Source organism: Ailuropoda melanoleuca, chromosome 12 (genome assembly GCF_002007445.2).
Source record: "Ailuropoda melanoleuca isolate Jingjing chromosome 12, ASM200744v2, whole genome shotgun sequence".
Lineage (NCBI taxonomy): Eukaryota > Metazoa > Chordata > Mammalia > Carnivora > Ursidae > Ailuropoda > Ailuropoda melanoleuca.
The window spans coordinates 62,739,694-62,763,037 of NC_048229.1; the positions used below are offsets into that span (position 1 = coordinate 62,739,694).

The following is a 23,344-nucleotide window of genomic DNA, read 5'->3' on the forward strand; positions in this document are numbered from 1 at the left end:
AATCCTAGAAGGGCGGCGCGCGGCCGTGGTGGCGGTTGCTGTCCCCGCGCGAGGCCTGGCAGAGCTGCGCGGCGAGGAGAGGGAATTAGAGAGAAGTGGTGCTGCTGCTGCTGAGTCTGCAGGCATGATGCCGACCCTGAAGCCGAAGCATCGCCCTTTCTGCTTCAGCGTAAAAGGCCACGTGAAGATGCTGCGGCTGGTGAGGCCGGGCCACCGGGTGGGGGCGGTATTGGGGCGTGCTCAGGGTCAGCGGGAGATAGCTCTCAAGTATAAAGAGGAATCCTCTGCCTTCTTTTTCGGTCTAGGCCTCCCCAAAGGCTAGGCGGTTCACTGTGCACCCTGGGGGCAGAAGGAGAGAAAGAAGGCACTGTCCTGCCCTTCAGAGGTTTACAGACACATCCAGAAAGCCAGTTAGGCACATCTGCATGAGTGGTCCCTGCTTGGACCTGCACACCACGTACCCAGGTTAGCAGGCCAGGCAGCTGCGCTCGTACCCTGCACAGGACAGCGGGGCTGCCGGCCTCGGGGCGTCAGGCATGCCGGGCGCACTGCAGTTAGTTCTCAACAGAGGTCTGGAGAGAATGAGCCATCATTTGGAGGAAGGTGGCCTGCCTAGTTAGAGAAGTGGAGACCGTCACAGGAGACTATGTTGAAGGAACTCAAAAAAAAAAAAAAAAAGAAGAAGGAAAAAAACAATTTTTAAAATTTAAAGAGGTGACCTACAGGAAACAGTTCCACTTAATATGAGGAAGAATTTTCTATTGGGAAAGTTCCCCAAATTAAGTGGTAGTATATTCCCAAACAGCAGAGGTAACAGGCATAGATGAGCACCTAGGAAGGATGCCGTAAAAGAGATTGAGACTTCAGGTGAGTGCGTAGAACAGACTGCATACAAGGTCCCTCCCACACCAAAAGTCTGTGATTCTGAGAAACAACTGTAATGTAACACAAGTCAGAGTGCATGAGAGAGGTTTAGGAAACTACTCTGCAGTTTGGAGGACAGACAGATTACTTTGGGTTAGGAGTAAATAATCAGGAAAGAAGTGACCTGAGGGTCTGGAGTTTTATGCCCAGTACTGAGAGCTCTGGAAGAACGCTGGAGGAGTGACAAGATCTTGTGAGAAAGGTTTAGTTTCAGACATATCAATTCCCTCAACAAACATTTAGAGTATTTAGTTGTATTCTAAGATCTGACTTAGGCCCTGGAACAACAAAGACAACCAAGACAAAAGTCCCTGATTCATGGAGTTCTTCAGTTTAGTCAAAGAGACAGACCTATGAGCAGACAGCTATAATATGTGATAAGATGGGGATAGGCCAGAGAGTGAGACATTTAACCAAAGACAAGAGAAAGAGAGGTATCAGGAAACTTCCTAGAGAAACAGAGTGGGTTCTGAGGGGCAGCCACTTGAGCAAAGACATGGAGGCAAAAAAAAAAGCAGCATGATTTATGTAGCAAGTTTTAACAAGATGAGCGTTGCCTTATTTTCTTCATTCAACAAATACTTATTGAAACCCTGCCATGTTCCAGGCACTGTTCTAGGCTCTTGAGAGATATCAGTGAACAAAGCAAAAATCCCTAGCCCTCACGGCGTTTACATATTGGGGTGGGAGGGCAAGGGAGACAAACAGTAAGCGCAATAAATAAATGATGCAGTATTGTAAAAAGTAGTAAGCGCTAGGGAAAAAGAGACAAGTAAAAAGTTGTAAGTTCTATGGAACAAGAGACAAAGGAGTGTAAGGGGAGGAAGGCTGCAAGTTCCAGCAATAGAGTGGTCAGGTTACGCCTTGTTGAGATGACAACTTAGCAGAGAGTTGAGTGAGGCTAGGGAGTTAGCTATGAGAATAGCTGGAGGAAAAGTGTTTAAAAAAGGAACATACATTACAATGGCCCTATGACAGGATGTACCTGAAGGGTTCAAGAAAAACCAAGGAAACCAGTATGGTAGGAGTGGAGTGACTGGGGACACAGTGATAGATGAGGAAGGTTTTGAGTAAGGTTGTATATGATCTAACATTTTAAAAAAACAGACCAGCTGCTATGTTGATAATAGATTGGTCAGAAGGACAGGAGGGGATTGCTGCAAGGGTAGAACCAAGAGACCAGTTGGAGCTATTGCAGTAATCTGGGCAATGAGGATAATGGCTCGGACCAGGGTATTGGGAGAGTAGACTACAAGAAATGATCATACTTGGGATATATTTTAAAAGTAGCCCCAACATGATTTGCTGATGAACCAGATGTGGTGTAAAAAAAAGAGGAGTCAGGATAACTCCAAAGTCTTTGGCCTAAGCACTGGAAGGATGAAGTTGCCATCCACTGAAAGCCTTTGGGTAAAGCAAATGTAGGAGGAGGATCAGAAGTTCAATTTGAGAATTAAACACTGGAATTATCCTGTGGATAAACTGAAGAAATTCTGCTAGAGAAGTAGACAGGAGCTGAATGATGGAAGGCTGAATACCATGGTGAGAGGTAGGCTCTATTCTAAAGATCACAGGGAGCCGCTGAGAAATGCATTTGATTTTTGGAAATTATACTGTAATACCTTTGTCATGGTAGTTCAGGGAAGATACTGAAGGGCAGTAGCTATAGGGACGAAGAGGAGGTAGTGGGTTCCCAAGACGGTTAGCATTAAATCAGCAGGACCTGATAACTGATCAATTGCGAGGAGTATTAGGAGCACTGATAATAGGTTTCTAGGGTGGGTGGTAAGCTAGATGGTGGTATCACCAATTAAGATAGGGCATACAGGAGGAATGGGCAAGATGAGTTCAGTTTTGGATATGGTGAATTTGAGATTCCTATAGGTATTCAGATAGAGATTGCAAATGGCTATTTATGTGTGAGATGTTGAGGACTGCCCTGCAATAGGAACCCGTATTCATCGACTGGGTCATGAACAGAATCTAAAGGAATGCCAGCATTTTAAAAGGATGGGTAAAAGGAGAGAAGCCCACCAAGGGAGAATAGTTGCAAAGTTGTATAAGAACTAGGAAAAGTGGGGCACCTGGGTGGCACAGAGGTTAAGCATCTGCCTTCGGCTCAGGGCGTGATCCCGGTGTTCTGGGATCGAGCTCCACATCAGGCTCCTCCACCATGAGCCTGCTTTTTCCTCTCCCACTTCCCCTGTTTGAGTTCCCTCTCTCGCTGGCTGTCTCTATCTCTGTCAAATAAATAAATAAAATCTTTAAAAAAAAAAAAAAAGAACTAGGAAAAGTGACATGCAAGCCAAAGGAGTAGAAAAATAGGGAAAAGATAGCCAATGGCAATTAAGCCATGGGGGTCCAATAGGATAAGAAAAAATGTTCATTAAATTTAGTAATTCTGAAATCATTGATAATCTGAGCAAAAGCAGTTTCCATAGAGTGGTGAAGAAATATCTGAGATATTAGTGGGATGTTTAAAAGAGAACTGGAGACAAAGGCTAAGAGTAATGATAGAAGAGCTGTAAATAATGGATTGGGGGAGAATCCAGTGTGACTGAAATCATAGGAACTTTTAAGAAAATAGATTAATCACCAGTGTCAAAATCCATGGTGCAGAAAGTTTACAGAAGATAGGGACTGAAAAAGTGACCCTAGATTTCATAATCCATGAACTCAAGACTGTGGTTCAATAAAGTAAGTGAAGTAGTTTGAGGTGAAATGCCGCTAATAGTAGTTATACTAATTATAATGAACGGCTTATTTAGTTACTGGTTATATTTGCTACATAATCAAACTGATTAATTTAGAAGTTTAAAGGTAGGATCTTTTTATACTAATAAAGTAATTGAAAGAATTATGAATAAGTAGCCCATATAGGTTTAAGGTTAAAAAGAGTATATAGATGCTACCAGCTGACAGACTGATCATAAAAGTCTAGCCAGGGAATACTCTTGATAAAACCATTTTCCAAGAACATAGAGACTTTGGATAGAGCTGTAACATGACAGCTCCTAAAACATGATGTTGACAGACTCACTGGGACCTATCAGCTTACTTTTCCTTTAGGTCACTTAACATTTCTGTATTTTATATCCTTATTTGTAAATGAGGAGATTGGATTAGATTATCTTTAGGGGTTTTTTTTTACTTAAAATATTCAATTCTGATTGCATTCTACTTAGGTTAGAGAAAATACATAAAAAGTGAAGCATCAGAATTGTTGGGGTTTTTTTTTTTTCCCCCTCTGTTCCCCCACAGGGCTCTTCAGAGAATTGTTTTCCTCTAACAATTTATTTTAAACCTTTCTCCAGTATTTTTCATGGCAACATTCAAAGTTTAAGTTTGACAGTGGCTTCCAAATTGCTAAGACTTAAGGTGTGATGAGCAGATGAAAAGGAATTATAATAGTCAGTATACAGACAGTTTTGAAAAGAACTATAGGGAGAAATAGAAAACACAGTTTCTTTGGGAGCAGGATAGATGGAAGGGTGTGTGTGTGTGTGTGTGTGTGTGTGTGTGTGTGTTAAGAGAAGACAATTTGTGTATGTTTATAGTATGATGCAGAAAGGAGCCAATGAGGAGAGATTGAAGGTCTGAGAGAGAAAAGAAGATATGTAGTGGAAAACGATTAAGGAAACAGATATGGGAAATGACTGTATTAGTTGTACAAGTGGAATAACAAGAGAGGGACACCTAGTTCCCTAAAACACAAAGAGAAGGCAAAATCCATACATTATAGTATTTCCTCTTCTAGGTGTGCGTATATATGGCCTAAACCCATTTATTTAGTTATTTTAGAAACGATCATTTTTACAGCTTAAACTTGCATTCAGTAATCGTTGAATAAATCATGTTTTTTTTTATCCTATAGGCACTAAATGTGACATCCATGACCTTTTTTATCATTGCACAAGCCCCTGAACCGTACATTGTCATCACTGGATTTGAAGTCACTGTTACTTTATTTTTTATAATGTTATATATACTGAGACTTGATCGATTAATAGCCTGTTTATTTTGGCCGTTGCTTGTAAGTGTTCAGGTATATTGTTAAAATTAACTACTTTTTTCCCGTCATAGTGAGACATTTTAATAAGCTCTTCTTTAGTTTTCTTAAGCCTTTAAGGAATGTCTGATAGGCTTAGGAAAGAGGAGCTCTACCCATTGCTACTGTGTTCTGTGTTGTCCCTTAGCAACCACAGAGCATAAATTCTCCTCTCAGCTTCCATCTACCAGTAGATGGGACTGACTCTTCTGTTAGGAGAATTCACTTAAGTGTTGATTTTCTAAAGAAATTTAAATTTAAGATCATGGCTAAGAAAATTATAGAGCATTCTTAATCGTTACCTCCCTTTTAAGTACAAGTTGATATGGCCTCAAAATTGGGGAAAGAGATGGAGGCAGATACACAAGTATCCACATCTTGCACACCCATGACCACTAAATGGAAAACCGAAGTAATCTGGGAGGCTGAATAAAGCACAGTGTTATCTTACTTAAAAATGTCTGTAATCATTAATGCTAAATAATTTAAGTCATCTTGTACAACCTTATTTAGTAGCAAATGAACTTCACCTGCCATACTTACAGCATTGAGAATAACTGCCCAGTGAAGTGCCACAATGGTTCTGGAAACTGTCAAAATAGGCAAGTTGAAGATGCTAGTTAAGGTGAACGTGTCCCTTCAGCCTGAACTATTCTCCAGTTCTAGGAAAAACTGAGTGGCTTTACCTCTCTCTTCTTTAAAGTTTTATCTCCGGTATCCTATCTCTGTAGGTCTCCCTCCTAAGACCCCCTGCTGTCCTTCCCACTTTTGGTTGGACTGGTAGCTGCACTTAAATCTTCCTTGGCTGCGCTTGTCTCATCTTCCTGGGTTCCAAAGTGTTGATATCCAAGCTGATAAACCCTATTAAGGAGAAAATACTTTAGAGCTTTAAAAAGCATGCCTTCAAGTGGCACCTTCTAGAATCACCTTTGAAGGCCAGTGGTGAACATTTCAAGCTAGTCACAAACTGAAAAAGTCCCAGAAGGAGAAAGCTGGGAAATAGGATCTTCATAGCAACTCTCCAAACTCCTACTTGATCACACTTTTAGAGCTGGACCTTACTGGAGGGAAGTCTAGGAAAAGGGATCACAACACCTTCATCAGTTGGCCCTCAGAGTACATAATGTCATTTGTAGCAGAAAGAGCTAAGCTAAATTATTCCGGAGGTTTCTTCAAGGACATGAGAAGCATGGTTCATATCCTCTTTACTCAAAAAGTTGTATAGTTGCTCTTCACATTCTGCTTTCCAAGGTTAATAAAACTAATACATTTTAGTGGGGTTTTTTCTCCAAACTATAATAATTCTCTGGAGTTTATTACATGTCCCTGTAATAAACCTGGAGCCCTAAGCTTAACAGAATACACTGGGAGAGGGTGACCTATGTGTAGACGGAAATTTAGTCTCCAAATCGCTGAGGATCAAATTTTGCTGATACTGTAATCTCTGGGAAATGATGCTATATGGTCAACTATGGGATTATTCCATTATGAAACCAAGATTCCTCTCTGCTCTTGATCTAGTGGAGTCATTTTTATTCAGCCAAGTGTTCAGTGTCTGCTAGTCCCAGCTTCCATAATGGGTTCTTTGATAAAACACAAATCTTACACCTGTGAAATTTTCAGTGTAGCCAAGAAGCAAGATAGATGAGCAATTCAGTAAAAATAGGTGCAGGGATAGATGCATACCCAGGATAGTGTGGAGGCGGAGGGCAAGAGTGGAGGCTTGGGAGGCAGTAGGAGGTCAGAGCATGCAAGGCTTTATATGCCCTGGGTTTTAAACCAAGGCATTGGAAGCTTTTAGGGGTTTTTAAGTAGGAGAGTGATATGAGCAGCTTACAATTTAGGAAATTGCTGGTGGCAGTGTCAATAATGGGTTAAAGAGGAACAAAACTAGAGGTAGGTCTCAGAGACCACTTAAAACTGGTTCTGTAAGCCAGGCATGAAAATTATAAAGGCCTGAACTATGGTTATAACAGTAACTAGAGAGAAAGGGGTTAATGGGATAGAATTGATAGGACTAGGTAAATAAGAAGAATTAAAAATACCTGCCATTTAAAATCTTGAGATGATAATGAGATAGGAAATACAGAAAGGAGAATAGGTTTAAGGAAGGGCCAGGGAGATGAATGCAGTCAAGTTCAGTTTGAGAAATACTAGGTTTAAGTTGTTTATGGATTATTCAGATAGAAATGTTCAGAACAGGTCTGAAGCTCAGGAGAGTGAGAAGTTAAAGCTGCAGCTTTGGAAGTCATCACCTTGTGATGGTAGATAACCTCTGGGACTGACCTAAATGGCACGAAGAAAGTAGAGAGCAAGCTGAAGGTAAAACTGGGAAACACCAACATATGGGGTGAAAAGGAGGAGCCAGAGAAAGGCAGGAGAGAATGCAAGGGAGACCCGTGTCACAGAAGGTAAGACGGGAAAGCATCTCAAAAAGGAGTGGTGAATACTGTCACGTGTAAAGAGAGAAAAATAAGCCCTGGAAACCATACATATTCACAGGCTGTGTTTCTAGAGGCCCCTTTACCAGAGTGGTGTGCCTCAAGTGGACAGGTAACTGGAAAGCTGAGGGAATGGTTGGACTGAACAGGGCAAGAGAGACAACTGTAATTAGAGGGGCCACAGAGTTGAGGAAAGTCAGCCACTTTCCTCAGGGACAAAGAAGGGTCATGAAGAGAATAAGGTTCCTGCAGAGTGGTGCATGGGAATGGGAGCCAGAGCACAGCCCTGGAGAAGCTGCCTGGGGCTCTTCTACTGTAGCAAAAGTGAAGGACACAGATGGCTGACGATTTCAGTTAATGTGTCATTGGGGAAAGGTAACTTCTGCCTCAAGGCCACAGTCTTCACTGATAAGGAAAAGGCGCGGTCATCTGCATTTGGATTTATCGTGTTTTTCACTGTCCCAGAGCCGCAGTAACTGACAGTCTGTAGAGCAGGCCTTCTCTGACTGTTCCCTTCAAGTGTACCAATGACAGAAAGCACAATGAGCCAACCCAGGGCTTTGCAGTGCTATCCAAGTACTGGCTCAAAATTTCTTGAAATCTCCTTTCGCTTTTGTTTTTTGTTTTGGTTTTGGGGTTTTTGGGTTTTGGTTTTTTTTGTGTGGTTTTTTTTTGGTAATTAACATTCTACTCCATGGTATATTGATGTTTGGTTTTCATTATAAAAACAATGTATTTGGGGCACCTGGGTGGCACAGCGGTTGAGCGTCTGCCTTCAGCTCAGGGCGTGATTCTGGCGTTCTGGGATCAAGCCCCACATCAGGCTCCTCCGCTGGAAGCCTGCTTCTTCCTCTCCCACTCCCCCTGCTTGTGTTCCCTCTCTCGCTGGCTGTCTCTCTCTGTCAAATTAATAAATAAAATCTTTTAAAAAAAAAACAACAATGTATTAAATGACCATTATGAGTCACTGATATTTCGGGATAGGTGCATCCTTTTCTTTCCTGTAGTTCTCTTGCACTCCCTAGAACACGACTCTACCTAAAGCCATTCATATACACGTGCCTGAATTAGTCGCCAGAGGCAGGGCGGTCTGACACAGAGGTGTGGCTTGTCTTGATGCAGAGCAAAATATCCAACACAGAGGAATATTAACCTAGGACAGTCTCAATATTTCTTGCAAATGAGAACCTTTTTTCATCCTACATGCATCTAATCTTGCCTGTCCCCATTGAACTTATTTTTTTATTTTTTTTAATTTTGAGACTGGGAGAGTCGGGGGGGGGGGCAGAGGGAAGAAACTGAAGCTGACTCTGCGCTGAGCACGGAGCCCAACGTGGGGCTCAATCTCAGGACCCTGAGATCATGACCCGAGCTGAAATCAAGAGTTGAAAGCTCAACCAAGCCACCTATGCACCCCCCCATTTTCTTTTTAATAGCCACATTTCTAAGTTACCAGGAGTTTGAAGTCTGATATTTCTGTTAACAATACCTTCCTTCCTACAGTTATCTGTAAACAGATAAAAACATTCCAGAATAAAGATTTACCTTTCTCACACTATACATCGTAATGTAAGCTGCACCCCTTAAAGCTATTGTTCAGAAGGCAAATGTTTTGTTTCTAGAAATTATTAAATCAATGAGCTACATCATCAGAAATAATAGTATAATCAGTCAGCCATTGCATGCAGATGTAGGAAAGTTTTTTCCTGAAAATTACCATTTTCTGCCAAGTGTGTGCAGCTTTTTTATTAACTGCATTTTAGTAACATTATAAAGTTGTTTGGTTTACAGTGTAAACTACTCCACATTTTCTCTTAGCATTCTTGCTTTCCAGTGCACCATTCTATCATAAACCTTCCATACCATACATCATCCATTCCCAACCAGATGCATTCTCCCTCCAACTATATTTAAATAAAAAAGAAATAAGCCTAAGTAGTTAAATGATTGGTATATCATAGGATAAGAGAAACACTAGGCATCACTGTAAACCAAATACGATATAGGTGTCATTTTACTGTGGCAGTTTGATTTCCAAAAGAAAAAAACCCCAAAACCACTAAGTTTAATAAAAGGAACTTTGAAAATCTCTAGGCAGATGATTCATTTTTTGGCGATCTTCATGCAAAGCTGACCTTTCTATTCTGTTTTAGGATATTATCAACTCAGTGATAGCAGCAATATTCATGATAATCATATCTGTGTTGGCACTGTTACCAGAAACCACAACATTTATAGTCCTTGGAGGGGTAAGTGGAGGTCTTTCTGATTTCTTGCTTTAGGTTTGGTTAGTATTCAGATTTACTTGAAAAACAGATAAAAGAACAGAAATCTACACTATATTCATCCTTGGGTCTCCTAGGCCAGTTGTATAGTCCCTGGTGGCTTAATATTTTTTGTGTGAGTACAGGCCGTGATTAACCTGAAGGAATATAATTTCACCCTAAAACGGAAGTTAACCAAATAATAGTTCCTATATGCTCCACATCAGTATGTAGAGCTAGACTAGACTGAGAAAAGCTACTGGAATCCGTTACACTTAGCTCTGAGAAACCTGATGTCAAGCAAGACCATGGATGAGTTTCTTAGTTCTCCCTTTTAAAGGAAAGGATACATACCACTTGTTAAGGTGAGACAGATTGCCCTGAGCTCAGTTATTCTTTGTCCAGAGCTTTCTTCAGATGGAATATACAAGATGTCTCGTGATAAGGTTGTAGGAAACCTTATAAGTAAAGGATTTATCATGAACATTGCTTGAAGAGAAGCAAGCCAGTTGAATCAGAATTAATCCTGGAAGGCAAGCCAAAATAAACAAGAGTCAAATAATCGAGTTTTAGTTCCATCTGATACTCTTCTGAGATTGCTTAGAGGAGGTTCAGAATCGTTTGGCTTTTCTACATTCTGATCTAGAGATGTGAATCAGGAAGTTCTTAAATAAATCTCCCTCCTACTTCCTTGTCTTTCCATAGTATGGGCTGCTTAGGAGAACCAACCATTCTCAGACAGACATGTATGTCACAATCCATGGTTTTTCATTTTAAAGGCCCCAATCAACTTCATGAGGGATGAGAATTATTCTAGAAATGAGATAGTGCTGTAACAGCAATTTCCCCCAGATATCTTTTTTTTTTTTTTTAAGATTTTATTTATTCATTCGACAGAGACAGAGACAGCCAGCTAGAGAGGGCACAAGCAGGGGGAGAGGGAGAGGAAGAAGCAGGCTCATAGCAGAGGAGCCTGACGTGGGGCTCGATCCCATAACGCTGTGATCACGCCCTGAGCTGAAGGCAGACGCTTAACCGCTGTGCCACCCAGGTGCCCCTCCCCCAGATATCTTTAAAAATAATCTTATCCCGGGGCTCCTGGGTGGCTCAGTCGGTTAAGCATCTGACTCTTGGTTTTTGGCTCAGGTCATGATCTCAGGGTCCTGGGATAGAGCCTTATGTCAGGCTCCACACTCAGCAGGGAGTCTGCCTGAGGAGTCTCTCCCTCTCCCCCTCCCCCCAAAAAATAAATATTTTTAAACTTAGAAACAAAACAAAAAAAGATAATCTTATCCCTTCACTATGGAGAAAGAGGGACAAGGCATAGGATTTACAGTTGAGCCATGAACAACATTGACTGCCCACACAGGTGAAACTTTAAACTCTGACTTCCCAAAAACTTAAGTACTAATAGCCTACTGTTGACAAGAAGCACCAAAAACATAGTTAACACATATTTTTGTATCAAATGTATTATATGCTGTATCTTACAATAAACTAAGCTAGAGAAAAGAAAATGTTTCTAAGAAAATCATGAGGAGAAAATACATTTACAGTACAGAAAAAAATCCCTATGTAAGGACCTATGCACTTCAAACCCATGTTGTTCAAAAGTCAGCTGTACTTTTATTCACTTATTCGTTCACTGATTCATTGTTTACAAAGGTGCACTTTAGTAGATGCTGACAAAGTATAGAGTTGTGCTGTCCGATGCAGTAGCCATTAGCTCCATGTGGCTACTAAGTACTGGATATGTGGCTGGTCTGATTGAGATGAGTATACATGTAAAATACACACTGGATTTCAAAGACTTACCAAAAAATATATATTATTTCATGATAACATTATTATATTGAGGACATGTTAAAATTATATTTTGGACATAGTAGGCTAAACAAAATATGTTATTAAAATTAATTTCACTTGTTTTTTTCTTTTTAATGTGGCTATTAGAAAAAATTATGTGGCTTACATTGGTGACTCAAGTTCTATTTCTTTTGGACAGCACTGAACTAGAACATGAGCCTATCCTATCCTCAAATTGCTTATAGCCTAATACAGGGAAGATAAATGTAAAGAGCTGTATACAAGCTATTGACAGAGTACTACAGGACACAGAAAAGAGGAAGCAACTACCTTGCTCTGGCAGTGGAAACGCAGCTTGCCAGTAATAAAGGGGGAGACAAAGGGGATGGTTCCAGGTAGAGGAACCAGCAACATGCACAGTACCAGAGTCATGGTCAGATAGGTAGGAAGTACTCAGCGTGGTCAGAACCTAAGAAGCTGAGTTTGGGATTCAGGATGGAAAATGGAGTGGTATCTAGAGCCAAGAGGCCAGACTTCCTGGCCATTGGATGGAACTGACCAAATAGCACAAGGAATGATATCCCTCTTTTCCAGCCCAGGTGCCAGCTCTCAAATAGCCAAGAGACTACCTAAAGACCAAGTTCTAGTTTATTCCCTTTACCTTATTTTTCCCCCCTGAGGCCTATTTAGAATCCCACCCTTTAAGAGTTAACTTTGGATCATCTATCACTCCAGTTCTCTAAAGTGTGTATCACAGCTCCTGTTCATTGTTTTAATCTTGAGCTGCCGTTAACTTTGGCCCTCCAGTAGAGTTTGTAGTAAGAAAGGCAGTTGAACATTGGGGTAGAAATGTTGATTGATAACTAAATTATCCTCAGTAGGGCTTTAAATCATACATGGGGGAGCAAGTCAAGAGATCCAGACAAGTATTTATTTCAGAGCCCACACAACTTCAGTATTATTTCTGCTTGCCTAAGTTATCTTTTCCCTTTCTCGAGGCAGGTATTGGGAAAACTTGGGAATGAGAATGAAATGATCTCTGAAGTCTCTTCCCATTTTAGTATTATGTGGAAGTGGAGCGAGCAATCTCAGGACCCTAGCAGGAGAGGAAGCCAGTGGGCAGACCACTTAGAACCTGTGTGAGTGACCAAGGTCCACACCGTGGCCACCGCAGTGACAAAGTATGTTTGTTTCCAGGTGTTTGGACTCCTGGCAGCAGTGTGCTGTATTGCCGACGGGGTCCTTATTTACCGGAAGCTTCTATTTAATCCAAGTGGTCCTTATCAGAAACACTCCATTCATGACAAAATATAAGTTTTGTAATTTTATATTACCCTTTAGTTCATGTAAGTATTAAATATATTAAATATATTTATTCCTCCACATATTTCTTGTGGTTGTTCTCATTTTAATCTCAATATGGAAACTGGAAGAAGAGATATGGATGGAACCTCTGTGCCCAGCGCTCACCCATACCGTCATTTCCAAGTCAGCACTGATCCTGATCTGATTGGGTTTTCCTCCTCCTGGGCCCTGGTGGCAGAGAAGAATGCACCTGGACCGCCCTAAATGGTCTCCAGAGCCCTCTTCCTGGCTGGGAGGCAGCACGGAGGGGTGAGGTTGCAGGGATAATGAGTTTCCAGGCTAGGCAGTGGCATGGCATCCCAAATGGCGACGAGGGTGGCTGGAGGGCCTGGTTCGTCCGCGGGCAGGGAAAGCTGGTGCGCGCGAGGGACAGGCGGCCAGCAGCCGTTGGGGCACGCCCCTGGTTTCCAGGGGCCAGCCTGCGGCGGCGGTACAACCAACCTGACACAGCCAGGCCCCGGAGCCCACCATGCATGCCAAAACCACCAGGACCCCCGCAGGGAGCTTGCAACAGCAGCCGCGTTCCGCACGCCCAGGGGCTGCCGCAGCTCCGGAGGCACCCTCACGCTCAGGGCCATCCGTGCAACCAAGGAACGTAGCACCCAGTGCGCCGCAAGATGCAAGCTCAAGGACACCCACCAAGCAACCGCCCGCACCCAAAACAGAAGCTGAGAAGGCCGCCATCCAAAAGCGTGCCGAAGGACGGGCCCTAGTACCGCTCCAATTCAGGGACAGCTTCAAGCGTTTTTTCTTCTCGCCCACGGGAATGTTGAAGATCCTGAGGCTGGTGAGCAGAGAGCTGGTGATGCAGGGTGGGTGCGGCCTCGGGGAGTGAGTCCCAGGGGGCGCCACCTTCGCAAAGCTTCCCTACTTCCCTTTGCCAGCCAGTTCGCTCTGCCTCATCTTTCCTCCCTCCTCCCTTGCTCCTCCCCACGCTCAACCCTTATTACTAAACCAGCGCTGTTTTTCCTGTCATACTGTGTATGACAGGCTTCCTCTCCTGCTAGGGTCCCTAATTCTCACAAAGGGAATTAGGGAAACAGTGACGATAAGAGCAGAAATGTATAAATTAGCAAACAAAAATAACAGAATTGCCCAAAATTGATAAACCAATGGCTAGTATAATAGGAAAACAAGGGTGAAGAGAGAACATATATTTAAAGTTAGACACCAGACAGGGAAAATAAGCACAAAGGATGAAGAAACTGAGAGGATCCCCAAGAGTACTTTGCAAAACAAATAAACCTAACTGAAAGAAATAGTTTATTTTCTAGGAAAATACAATTACCTAAACTGACCCCAAAATAGAGAAAAACCTAAGCAGACCAATGTAAACAAAGAAGAAAATGAGAACTAATCAAATGAGTATCTTTCAAAAATATATTAGGGCCAGACTTTTTTACACATTAACTTTCAGACTTTCATGGGATGTAATTCTGATACTATTGAAACTTTTTCAAAGAATGAAGAAAGAAGCCCTTCTAAACTATTTTTTTCAAAGTAGTATAATATTGATATCAAAACCTGACCAAGTCAGAAAAAGAAAATAGAAATCTCACTTGTATCAAAGCAACAAGTATTAATATATTAGCAGAAAATAGTCAGCACTTTTAAAAAATACACTATGATGATGCAATATTAGGACTCTATTAAACTAACCAGCATTATAGGTAAAAGGAGAACAAATTAGATTATATCAAATAAGGAAAAGAACACATTTGACAAAATTCAACAGTCATTTCTGCAAAAAAAAAAAAAAGAGAGAGACCTATAAAATCGGAATACATATTTTACTGATATTATAAAAATAAACCCAGAAGTCAGCATCATATATAATTAAGCATCAGAAGTATTCCCATTAAAGGAGGAACAAAGAGGATGCCCTCATCAATACTGTTATTCAGTATTTTTCTGGAACTGCTAATCATCACAATTAAACAAGAAAAATAACAGTTGAAAAGAAGAAGCAAAGTATATCATTTTTTCAGCTGATATCACTGTATATCTATAAAACTCAAAATCAACTGGGAAACAAGTTAGAACAAGATAATTTCTACTAACTCATTGGTAGAAATGAACAAACAAGCATTTAAAATAGATAATATTTCTCTTTACAACAGCAATCAAAATGGTTAAATATCCAAGATTAAATGAAATAAATTTGAAAGACCTATATCAAGAAAACTTTAAAAACTCAGAGATATTTTAAAACCACTAAAAATACTGGAAAGACATACTTTGTTCTTGATTAGTAAAAGCAAATTTTTTAATCTCAGAAGTTAAATGAAATCCCAGTTAAAATTCCAACATGGCTTAGCTTGGGGAACTGGACCAAGAAACATAGGAGACACAAACAGTCTGAGGATGAGCACTGAAAGGGGGACTAGATCAGACAATAATATAAAATAATTTTCCTATAATCTCAAAAGTCCTAGAGAAGAAATCAGCACCTCAATGGAAAAGGATAGTCTCAAAAGAGACCCATATGCACCTGGGAATTTAGTACATGATAAAGGCTGGATTTCAGATGAGCGGGGAAAATACTGGTGTTTCCCAATAAATGACGGAATAATCAACAACTGTTTGGAAAGGAAGAAAACTGGAGCTCTACCTCTTTCTATCAGAATCAGTATATATTTACTTTACTTGTATGTACTTCTTTCCTGTAGGAAATATACACTGTGAACAATGGTTACTTTTTCAGGAGATTAGACTAGGGTTGGGTTGAGGGAGAAGAACGAAACTGGAGTTATTTTTCATTCTTCTATACTTAATGTGCACTTTCAGTATTTCCATATATTATTTCATTTCTTGGAAATATGAGAAATTTTACAAATAAAATGTATATACAAAACAATACAGGCAAGTGCAATATAATCAGATTTACATTCTAATAGTTCATGGGTTTGCTTTGTTTTTTACTAGCTCATGTGCATTAAAACAAATTCTGTTTCTTTTATTGCAGGGTCTTATCATAGGAGCGTTAGTTTGTTTCATCATTGCCAAAGCCCATGAGCCGTATATAGCCATCACAGTTCTGGAAATCTTCATCGTTCTTTTTTTTATTCTAATATATATGCTAACCCTTCACCACTTGCTGGTTAATTTAGATTGGTCCTTACTTGTAAGTGTTCATTTTCATAATTCGAATATAAGCTTTGCCCTAGGTCCCAGAGTAAAGTCTCTCCTCAAGTGAAAATAAAAGAGCTATCTCTCTGGACAAGAACATAACTGAGCTATGACAGGGTGTTACCCTAGTCCCAGGGGAGAAACTAGCCTACTACCCAGAAAGATTCCCTGGACACCTCTGTTCATAGCACAACCAACACACACGCTTGCTTCCATCTCATTATGGCACTGAACACATGGTACTTTGCAGCTTGTCCTAAAGAAAATTTCAATTAGTATATTCAGTAGGTAAACACACTTCTCATCTATTGGTTGTAAAACAGCAGATGCTTCTACTTTTCCAACAGCAGCTACTCGAACATTACAAACATTGCCTCCCTGCAGAAGCAAGAGATGGCATGGCAAAGTTGTAGAAAATTGTCACCCACACACTGAAAGATTGCAGGAGTCAATCTTTTCATGGGTTTTAAGGGTCCATACTCCCAAACGGCTGCCATGTGGTGGCACTTTTCAAGAAAAGACATTGCATTGCCTTCTTCAGTAGCTTTTTCAAGAACTTCATATTCTTTACCAACTGAAAAATTCCTGAAGCTAATCCCTCAGGTCTCAGATAAATCCTATTTATTGTGGAACCCGAGGTTCCACATCCGTGCAGACGGGAGAAGAACTACTGTTCTGTCCAGGAACAGACATGGGCCCGCTTCCTGGCCCTGGCATCTTCCTAGCTGTGTGAACTTCAGCCTCAGTTTCCCCACCTAGGAAATTAAGCAAAGGAAAAAGGTGATCATAATAACTACCTCGCTGGGTTCCTTCCTGTAACATTTAAATGTGTTTAAAGCAAACATTCACTTACAAAACATCCATCAGACCCCATAAAGTAGTTAGGTGGCATTTTATCTTGCACCGTGAACCATCCTAACTCAGAGGTCGGGCCTCTCCCACAACCCACTTCCTTATAGTAACTTTTTATAATCTTAAGGTAGGATTGGTTGCTATTGAGCTAAAACTCAAAATACATTCTTGAAGCATGTGAGGCATTTTCTGAAAAAGCTGCTGAGCTCTCTTTATCCCACAGAGTGCAGAGCAACAGGAACCAGACCAAGCAAAATATGAGCAACTCTAACTGGACATATGGAAGACCCTCTTAGTTATGGAGAGCCATAAGGATAAAGAGGTTTCCGAGGGGAAACAAAAATCTCTGTCCGCGGAGATTTTCAAGAGGGGAAGGTAAATGAACCGTTTTGAGCACACAGCATGTGCCAGATACTTTTTCATATGTGTTACCTTATTTAATCCTCACAACAACCCAGTGAGGTTGCAGTTTAGCAGATGAGAAGACCTCATGAGAGAGATGAAGTTGCTCGTGGCCATAGGCAGTCACTGGGAAATTCAGGCCCAGCTTTAGCCCAGACTCTTTCCAGACTTTTCACCCTACTGCCTTACGATGGTTTCTCTATCTCTGTCTTCCCTTCATTGTTATCCTCCTCAGATTCTCTAAATTTTATGTTCTCTGTATCTTCTCCTGTTTCCTCATGGTTTCCTTAAAATGTGGAGCTGGACATTAACAGATTATCCTGGAGGGCGGGAACAGGTCCTTAGGGCAGGTGACTGAGGGCTTCACAGCACAAAAGTCAGCTGTGGTCAGGCAGACTAGAGCCCTCTGAGGGAAAGTCTGCTGCCATAAAGCTGGAGAACTGGAGGGAGCCTCAAGGCACCATGTTTTGTTGTAGGGTCCAGGGAGAATATCTAGGAAGTATCTCAGACAAAAGCAAGAACTGGGGGCTCCTAAGAATGAACCAGGAAGGTCCTATGAGAGGAACTGTTCTCACAGTGGTCACAGATGGCTCAGGCCAGCTTTTGTAGAATTGTAGGCCTTTGGTCAACTCTGATAAAGCCAGACCCCCTTTGCTACCTCTGTCCTTGGGTCAGAGCATTCTCTTTCCTTTGGATGACTCTGGGAGCCCCAAAGTGTGATTCACATGGACGTGGCTGGTAAGCTCCCAGGAGCTCCATAGTTGGTAAGCTATGAAGGGTGCTCAGTTATTCTGAGGCACAACTGACCAGCAGTAGACATACCAAGCAGCCACATACTAACCAACACAGTTGGTCAGATGGTGTGTGATCTAATTGACTTGGAAGGTTTTTTAGAAGACCCATCAAAACAGGATCCAAAACTGTGTCGTCCTATCCTGTCCCTTCCTTTCTAACCTTCTCTTTCAGATTCTGTAAGGTGAAGGATGTGTGCATAAGAGATTGTTCAGAAGGGTGGTTACCACTGGGTGGGAAGAGGGAGACTTTGGCACGGGAGGCAATGTGCTGGTTTAGGGACAGTTTTGGTGCCTAGAGAGGACTACTTGTCACTTCAGAGAGTAGGAGGACTTGGAGATGTGTTGGCATCAAGCTGCAAAAGTCCCCTGGGACCTGATGGAACTGTGGAAAGCCAGAGAACACAGGGCCCATTTCATACTGTCCCTGTTTTAGTGCTCTGTACAGGCTCGAGGGCCCACCCACACACTGGAGGCCTCCAGCATACACAGCCCCTCTCTCCTGCCAAGATGGTTTGGTGCCTCCAAGGCAGAGCATTAGGGTAAGTAGTACTGATTTTAAGTGGCAGTTTCCTTAAAGGCTTCCAGGAGTATAGAGTGCCTTATTCCTCTATTACCATTCTTGTTTGGCAAGAGGCTAATGATGAAAACTCCCAGCAGGGAAATAGGAAGTTTGATCAATCAGGGCTTCAGATGCTCAGGAGAGCAGCATCAAAGAGGACTGGCCTCACGTACAGGCCTGCTGAGATCTGTGGACTCTGGGGCCATATTCTGGCAAGGCCTCCTTCTCTGGGGAGATGATGGAACCTGGGCCGGGGGATCCATACACCAGACTCAATTGCATCTGCTTGCTTCTATGAAGACTATGCCAATGACCCCGACACCCATGGGTCCGCCTCTCAGCCAGTCCTTGACTTGAAATCATGGGTCTGCACCAGAGCTAGTGAGCATACAGCTTTCCGCACCCCACCCATGGTGAGGTCATTGTCTTCATTTTCACACTTCAGCGTCAATGTAGTGTCATCTGTCAACATACCCAAGGAGAGTATGAATTGTAATTACTTCTGAATAGTCTGTATTTTTAACACTTCTACATTATAAAAAATATTATCCAATATAGTCAGAGAAACTAAGTTCTGGTCGAGCAGATGTTTTTGCCAATAGAAAGCAATTAAAAAAAAAAGAAGAAGAACATAATAAGCATTTTAAACTAAAACTCGAGAGAAGTGATGATTCCAAAACTACCAGCAATATCTATACATTTATAAGGAGGAAGTGTCAGCTTTAGAATGTTCCCTTCAAATAAGATTAATGAAAAACCACAGTTCTGGTCATTTCTGATCAGGCTGTGGCACGTGTTTGGAGAACTCCAGGCACAACTGGAATCAGTGGGAGCTGCAGCTAGTTGAATACTATATAATGTTTATTATATATAAATTCTTGTTACAAATACCACATTTTGTGAAACGAATTGTAAATGTTAGTTTTTTCTAATATTCAGTGATTTTTTAAAAAATAGTCATTCACTATTAAAGCATCTTTTTCTTTCCCAGTTAAAATTCTACACAATTTTATCTCAGCAATTTGGGAGCTTTATGGAAACATAACAGTCAAGTAACAAATCCATCTCTCATTTTAGTCAGAGGAGGCTACCTGCGTCAATAGGGTATTTGGTCAAGGGGGAAAGAAAAAGATGATGAGTAAAGATGGCACGTGACAAGGCTCAGATGCAGTTTTACTTCATCAGGGGGAACATCTCTCTCTCTCTCCCCCTCCTCTCTCTTTCAAAGATGAGGCCAACAACAATGATGTGTCTAAGGCAAAAGGGAGGAGGGGGGTTAGTCCCGAGAAGGCCTCTGGACACTCAAGTCAGGCTGCAGAGGGTCCTAGCCACTTAGTGGCTGAGCAACCCCAGGCATGTTGCTTAGCCCTCTGTAAATTGAGGATCATGAGAGTTTGTTGTGAGAATCAAATGAGATTAACACCCTGGCACAGTATGTGACACAGAGGAAGAGCTCAAGGAGTGTGAGCTATGATAGAATGTTAGATATAAGGCAAACATTAGCTCCAAAGGACAGTTCAGGAGAGCATTTCCTTGTGAGCAAGGACCAGAGTAAATTACAGTAAGGACAGAGTAAACGAATGTCTAGTATTCCAGCGAGAAGATGGAATCATGACAGGGAGTCAACGATTACCTAGTCTTCACTTGGTTTATTAGTATTACCATTATTCATTGGCTTTCGTCTAAATTCTCAACCACCTAGGGCCACAGCTAGTTAATTTTTATTTTAAAAAGTTTACATCCTGCCTCTTAGCTGTAAGAGTCCTTGGTCACATTTTTTACTATCTTGGTTTACATAATCCTAAAGGACTAAGCTGCTCGCAAAACTGTAAACCGCTGCACCTGCCCCACTGTGGGCAAACTTTTCATTCAGCCCACAGAACCCAGCTGGGTCTTACTTCTAACCCTCACCAGCCCTGCTCCTTGTCCCCCCAGTGTTACCCACCAGGTGTCCAAAATAATTAGTGGCCCTCCATGAGGCAAGTCACATTCCATGATAGGGATAGGACTCCTTGCTCAGCAGTCTCAATGGAAAGAACACCTGAAGTCTAAAGAAAGTTTACGAACTGTGTACATTTTGAAGGCGGATATCACAAGTCCACATTTTGATGCACTCAGGATCCACTCGATGCCAGGCACTTATCTGGTCTTTTCAGATTCATTATACCATTTAATCCTCAGATCAACCCAATGAATCCCAATCACTATCCCCATGTTTAAAATGGACAAGTTGACACAGAGGGATGATAAAACATGCCCCAGGTCACACATCTAGGAATTGGCAGGCCAAAAGAGTTCATCAACAAAACACTCCCACCGTACATGTCCCATACCATTTTGACCCTCCGTGACCCGTTATCCACAGAAAATGCCCAAGACGGATGCTGCACTTTCAAAGTGGGGGAGGGGCAGGTTGTGATAGTTCATTTCCCCTTATTTGAGTGTCCCTGATGGGAGGCAATAGTGAGAGTAGTTCTGACTGCCCTCCTTGGCAGATACCCAATCTCAGGCAATTTAATAAACCTCTCTAAGCCTCTGCTATGTCCTCTTAAAATAGGGACCATAAGAATACTGACTCTGGGGGGTGTTTGTGAGGGTTAAATGAGGTAATGACTGGGAAACACTGGGCACACTGAAGAGCTCCATCAGAGCCAATATGATTCTGTACACTGGGTGGCAGGGCTCCTGCTAGATTTGGGCACGTGCACCGGACAAGCTGACGCTACCAAGTCAAGACGCCAAGACTTAAGGACTTAAAATGTTCCTGTTAGATATCTGGGCCATATCATGGTTCTATCACCCTGAGCTTTTGACCCTCGCCACACTGGTGCCAAGGACACACGGAGTACCCACTTCTCCATTATGGCTCTATTACCAAAGCCCAGCCTCTCTCTGCTTATCCTCAGGAGTGGCCCCCCTCTACTCATCCTCCGCCCTTTATTTAGCACACAAAGCTGCAGTTTGGGCTAGCAGTTAAAGAACCCAGTACAGGAATCCAGAAGAAAGGACAAAGGCAGCCCACAGATGCCAGGGCATACTCAATTCCAGCCATTTCTCAGGAAAGAACAAAAGTCAACAGCACTGGCATTCACTCTAGAATACCAGGCCTGCTCCTCAGATGGGTTCCTGCCTCCTTAGGATATGTGAACCCACAGAATAAATATGACCCAACTAACTTCGGGAGTTTCGGTTCTACCTGCAGGTTTGGGAATGTAATTAAATTAGTAAAGTACTAATCTAAAATTTAATTTTTATATTAAAAAATATATTATGGAATAAAATGCAGAACTTACATTAATTTAAAACACAGGATTTTTTAAAATCATATTTATGGAGGTCTGATTCACCCCATACCTCTAGGTGTTTTTCAAGCTCACTTTATCATGCCCTTTAAGGAGAATATAATGGGAAAGTTGTCAGCTTTTTTTTTTTTTAATGGTACTCTTTAATGAAATTAAGCCCATTTCTGCTGACAAAGTCCTACCCAGCACCTTAAAATCACATAAACTCATGTCTTGGGAGATGCAAGAATTTTGTTGCTGACAGTTCCTCTTACTATTAATCAAAGGGAAAGTTTTAAAAAGACATCCATCCTTAGATGGGTAACTGACCAACTTAAATATTGTATGAAATCACGTTACCCTATAAAGTTGACGGTTTTCCATTCTGTATTACAGGATCTTGTCAACAGTTTCATTTCAGCCGTGTTCCTTCTAATAGTTGCCATCTTGGCAATGCAAGAAATGGAAAGAAGACATTTATTCTACGTTGGAGGGGTAAGTCGAAGCCTTCGTGACCATATTTAAGATTAGTATTTCAGGGATGCCTGGGTGGCTCAGTCGGTTAAGTGTCCAACTCTTGGTTTCAGGTCACGTTGTGATCTCAGGGTCATGGGATCAAGCCCCACCTCGGTCTCAGTGCTCAGTGCAGAGTCAGCTTGAGATTCTCTCCCTCTCCCTCAGCCCCTCCCACTTTCTCTCTCTCTCTCTCTCTCAGATAAATAAATAAATCTTTTTAAAAAATCAGTATATCAAAACTCTTTGCAAAGGGAAACTGGCAGACTATCATTACTTCATTTACAGAATAACACCCCTACCACCACCCCTTCTCCTTCTTGCACTGACTTCTTCAGAAGATATAAAGTTGATAAACTCTAAACTCATGAAAATCTTCATTCTAATACTCATCCTCCAGAGAGGTACAAACTCCCCTTTTAAGAAATGTACACACTATTTTTTGAAATGTTGCAACAAGGTGTTCTTGTCTATAAATAGGACTTTGACTCTTTTGGACTTGAGAATTCTTTTAAAAGCACATGAAAAGAAAAGCACATGAATAGAAAAATAAAAAGTACACTGTCAAAAGTGAATGGCCCAGCAGGAAGGAAGGAAGGAAGGAAGGAAGGAAGGAAGGAAGGAAGGAAGGAAGGAAGGAAAGAAGCTCCCAGCATGTGCCCCACACATGGCCAGGCATGTTCTGACTTCATTTTTACAATTCTCATTTTTACAGATATGAGAAATGAGGTTAAATACTTTGCCCTGGCTCGCAAGCCTGGGACAAGCTAGGACTCAAATCCTCACCATATGAAGAGCACAAGAAATGGCAGATTAAATGCTTTGAAGATGGAGGGTGGGGAGGTGAGACTTTGGTTCAAGAAATTAAGCAATGGGGGGCGCCTGGGTGGCACAGCGGTTAAGCGTCTGCCTTCGGCTCAGGGCGTGATCCCGGCGTTATGGGAATCGAGCCCCACATCAGGCTCC

The 23,344-nt window shown here is 41.8% G+C and overlaps 3 protein-coding genes across 15 annotated transcripts in view; 2 read left to right on the top strand and 1 right to left on the bottom strand.

Moving 5' to 3' along the window:
• On the top strand, positions 1–15,933 carry LOC109488329 (chemokine-like factor). Of its 3 annotated transcripts, none has more exons than XM_011223880.3 (4): positions 1–199; positions 4,799–4,957; positions 9,567–9,662; positions 12,681–12,931. In XM_011223880.3, exons 1-4 carry the CDS (start codon positions 125–127, stop codon positions 12,795–12,797), a joined length of 447 nt encoding a protein of 148 aa, XP_011222182.1. In that variant the 5' UTR covers positions 1–124; the 3' UTR covers positions 12,798–12,931. The 3 variants fall into 3 exon arrangements, with proteins under 3 accessions (XP_011222182.1, XP_034494672.1, XP_002918444.1); XM_034638781.1 differs by lacking the exon at positions 4,799–4,957 and adding an exon at positions 15,814–15,933 and having other exon boundaries at positions 68–199; positions 12,681–12,829; XM_002918398.4 differs by lacking the exon at positions 4,799–4,957 and having other exon boundaries at positions 68–199.
• Positions 1–23,344, bottom strand: part of TK2 (thymidine kinase 2) — an 87,096-nt gene that overhangs the window by 34,600 nt on the left and 29,152 nt on the right. For all 6 annotated transcript variants that reach the window (XR_855841.3, XR_004619088.1, XM_034638773.1 and 3 more), the window contains one exon: positions 10,032–10,203. Coding sequence is in view for 4 of the 6 variants with exons in the window: in XM_034638773.1 (XP_034494664.1) it covers positions 10,032–10,164 (133 nt within the window). In the remaining 2 variants the exon portion in view is untranslated. Of the gene's footprint in view, positions 1–10,031; positions 10,204–23,344 lie in introns of those variants that run through there.
• Positions 85–23,344, top strand: part of LOC100481337 (CKLF-like MARVEL transmembrane domain-containing protein 1) — a 24,973-nt gene continuing 1,713 nt past the window's right edge. Inside the window, exons 1-4 of one of the 6 annotated variants that reach the window (XM_034638780.1) lie at positions 85–199; positions 17,053–17,204; positions 18,459–18,564; positions 22,262–22,360. In XM_034638780.1, coding sequence (XP_034494671.1) covers positions 17,128–17,204; positions 18,459–18,564; positions 22,262–22,360 — 282 coding nt within the window. In that variant the 5' untranslated portion in view covers positions 85–199; positions 17,053–17,127. Of the gene's footprint in view, positions 200–13,012; positions 13,636–15,813; positions 15,973–17,052; positions 17,205–18,458; positions 18,565–22,261; positions 22,361–23,093; positions 23,222–23,344 lie in introns of those variants that run through there. The other 5 variants (XR_004619089.1, XM_011223884.3, XM_019798832.2 and 2 more) reach the window with 5 other exon arrangements.

Coding starts and splice junctions, on each gene's coding strand:
- LOC109488329 (XM_011223880.3), top strand. CDS start 125: ATGATGCCGACCCTGAAGCCGAAGCATCGCCCTTTCTGCTTCAGCGTA. Junction 200..4,798: donor ACGTGAAGATGCTGCGGCTG/GTGAGGCCGGGC, acceptor TTTATCCTATAG/GCACTAAATGTGACATCCAT. Junction 4,958..9,566: donor GTTTATTTTGGCCGTTGCTT/GTAAGTGTTCAG, acceptor ATTCTGTTTTAG/GATATTATCAACTCAGTGAT.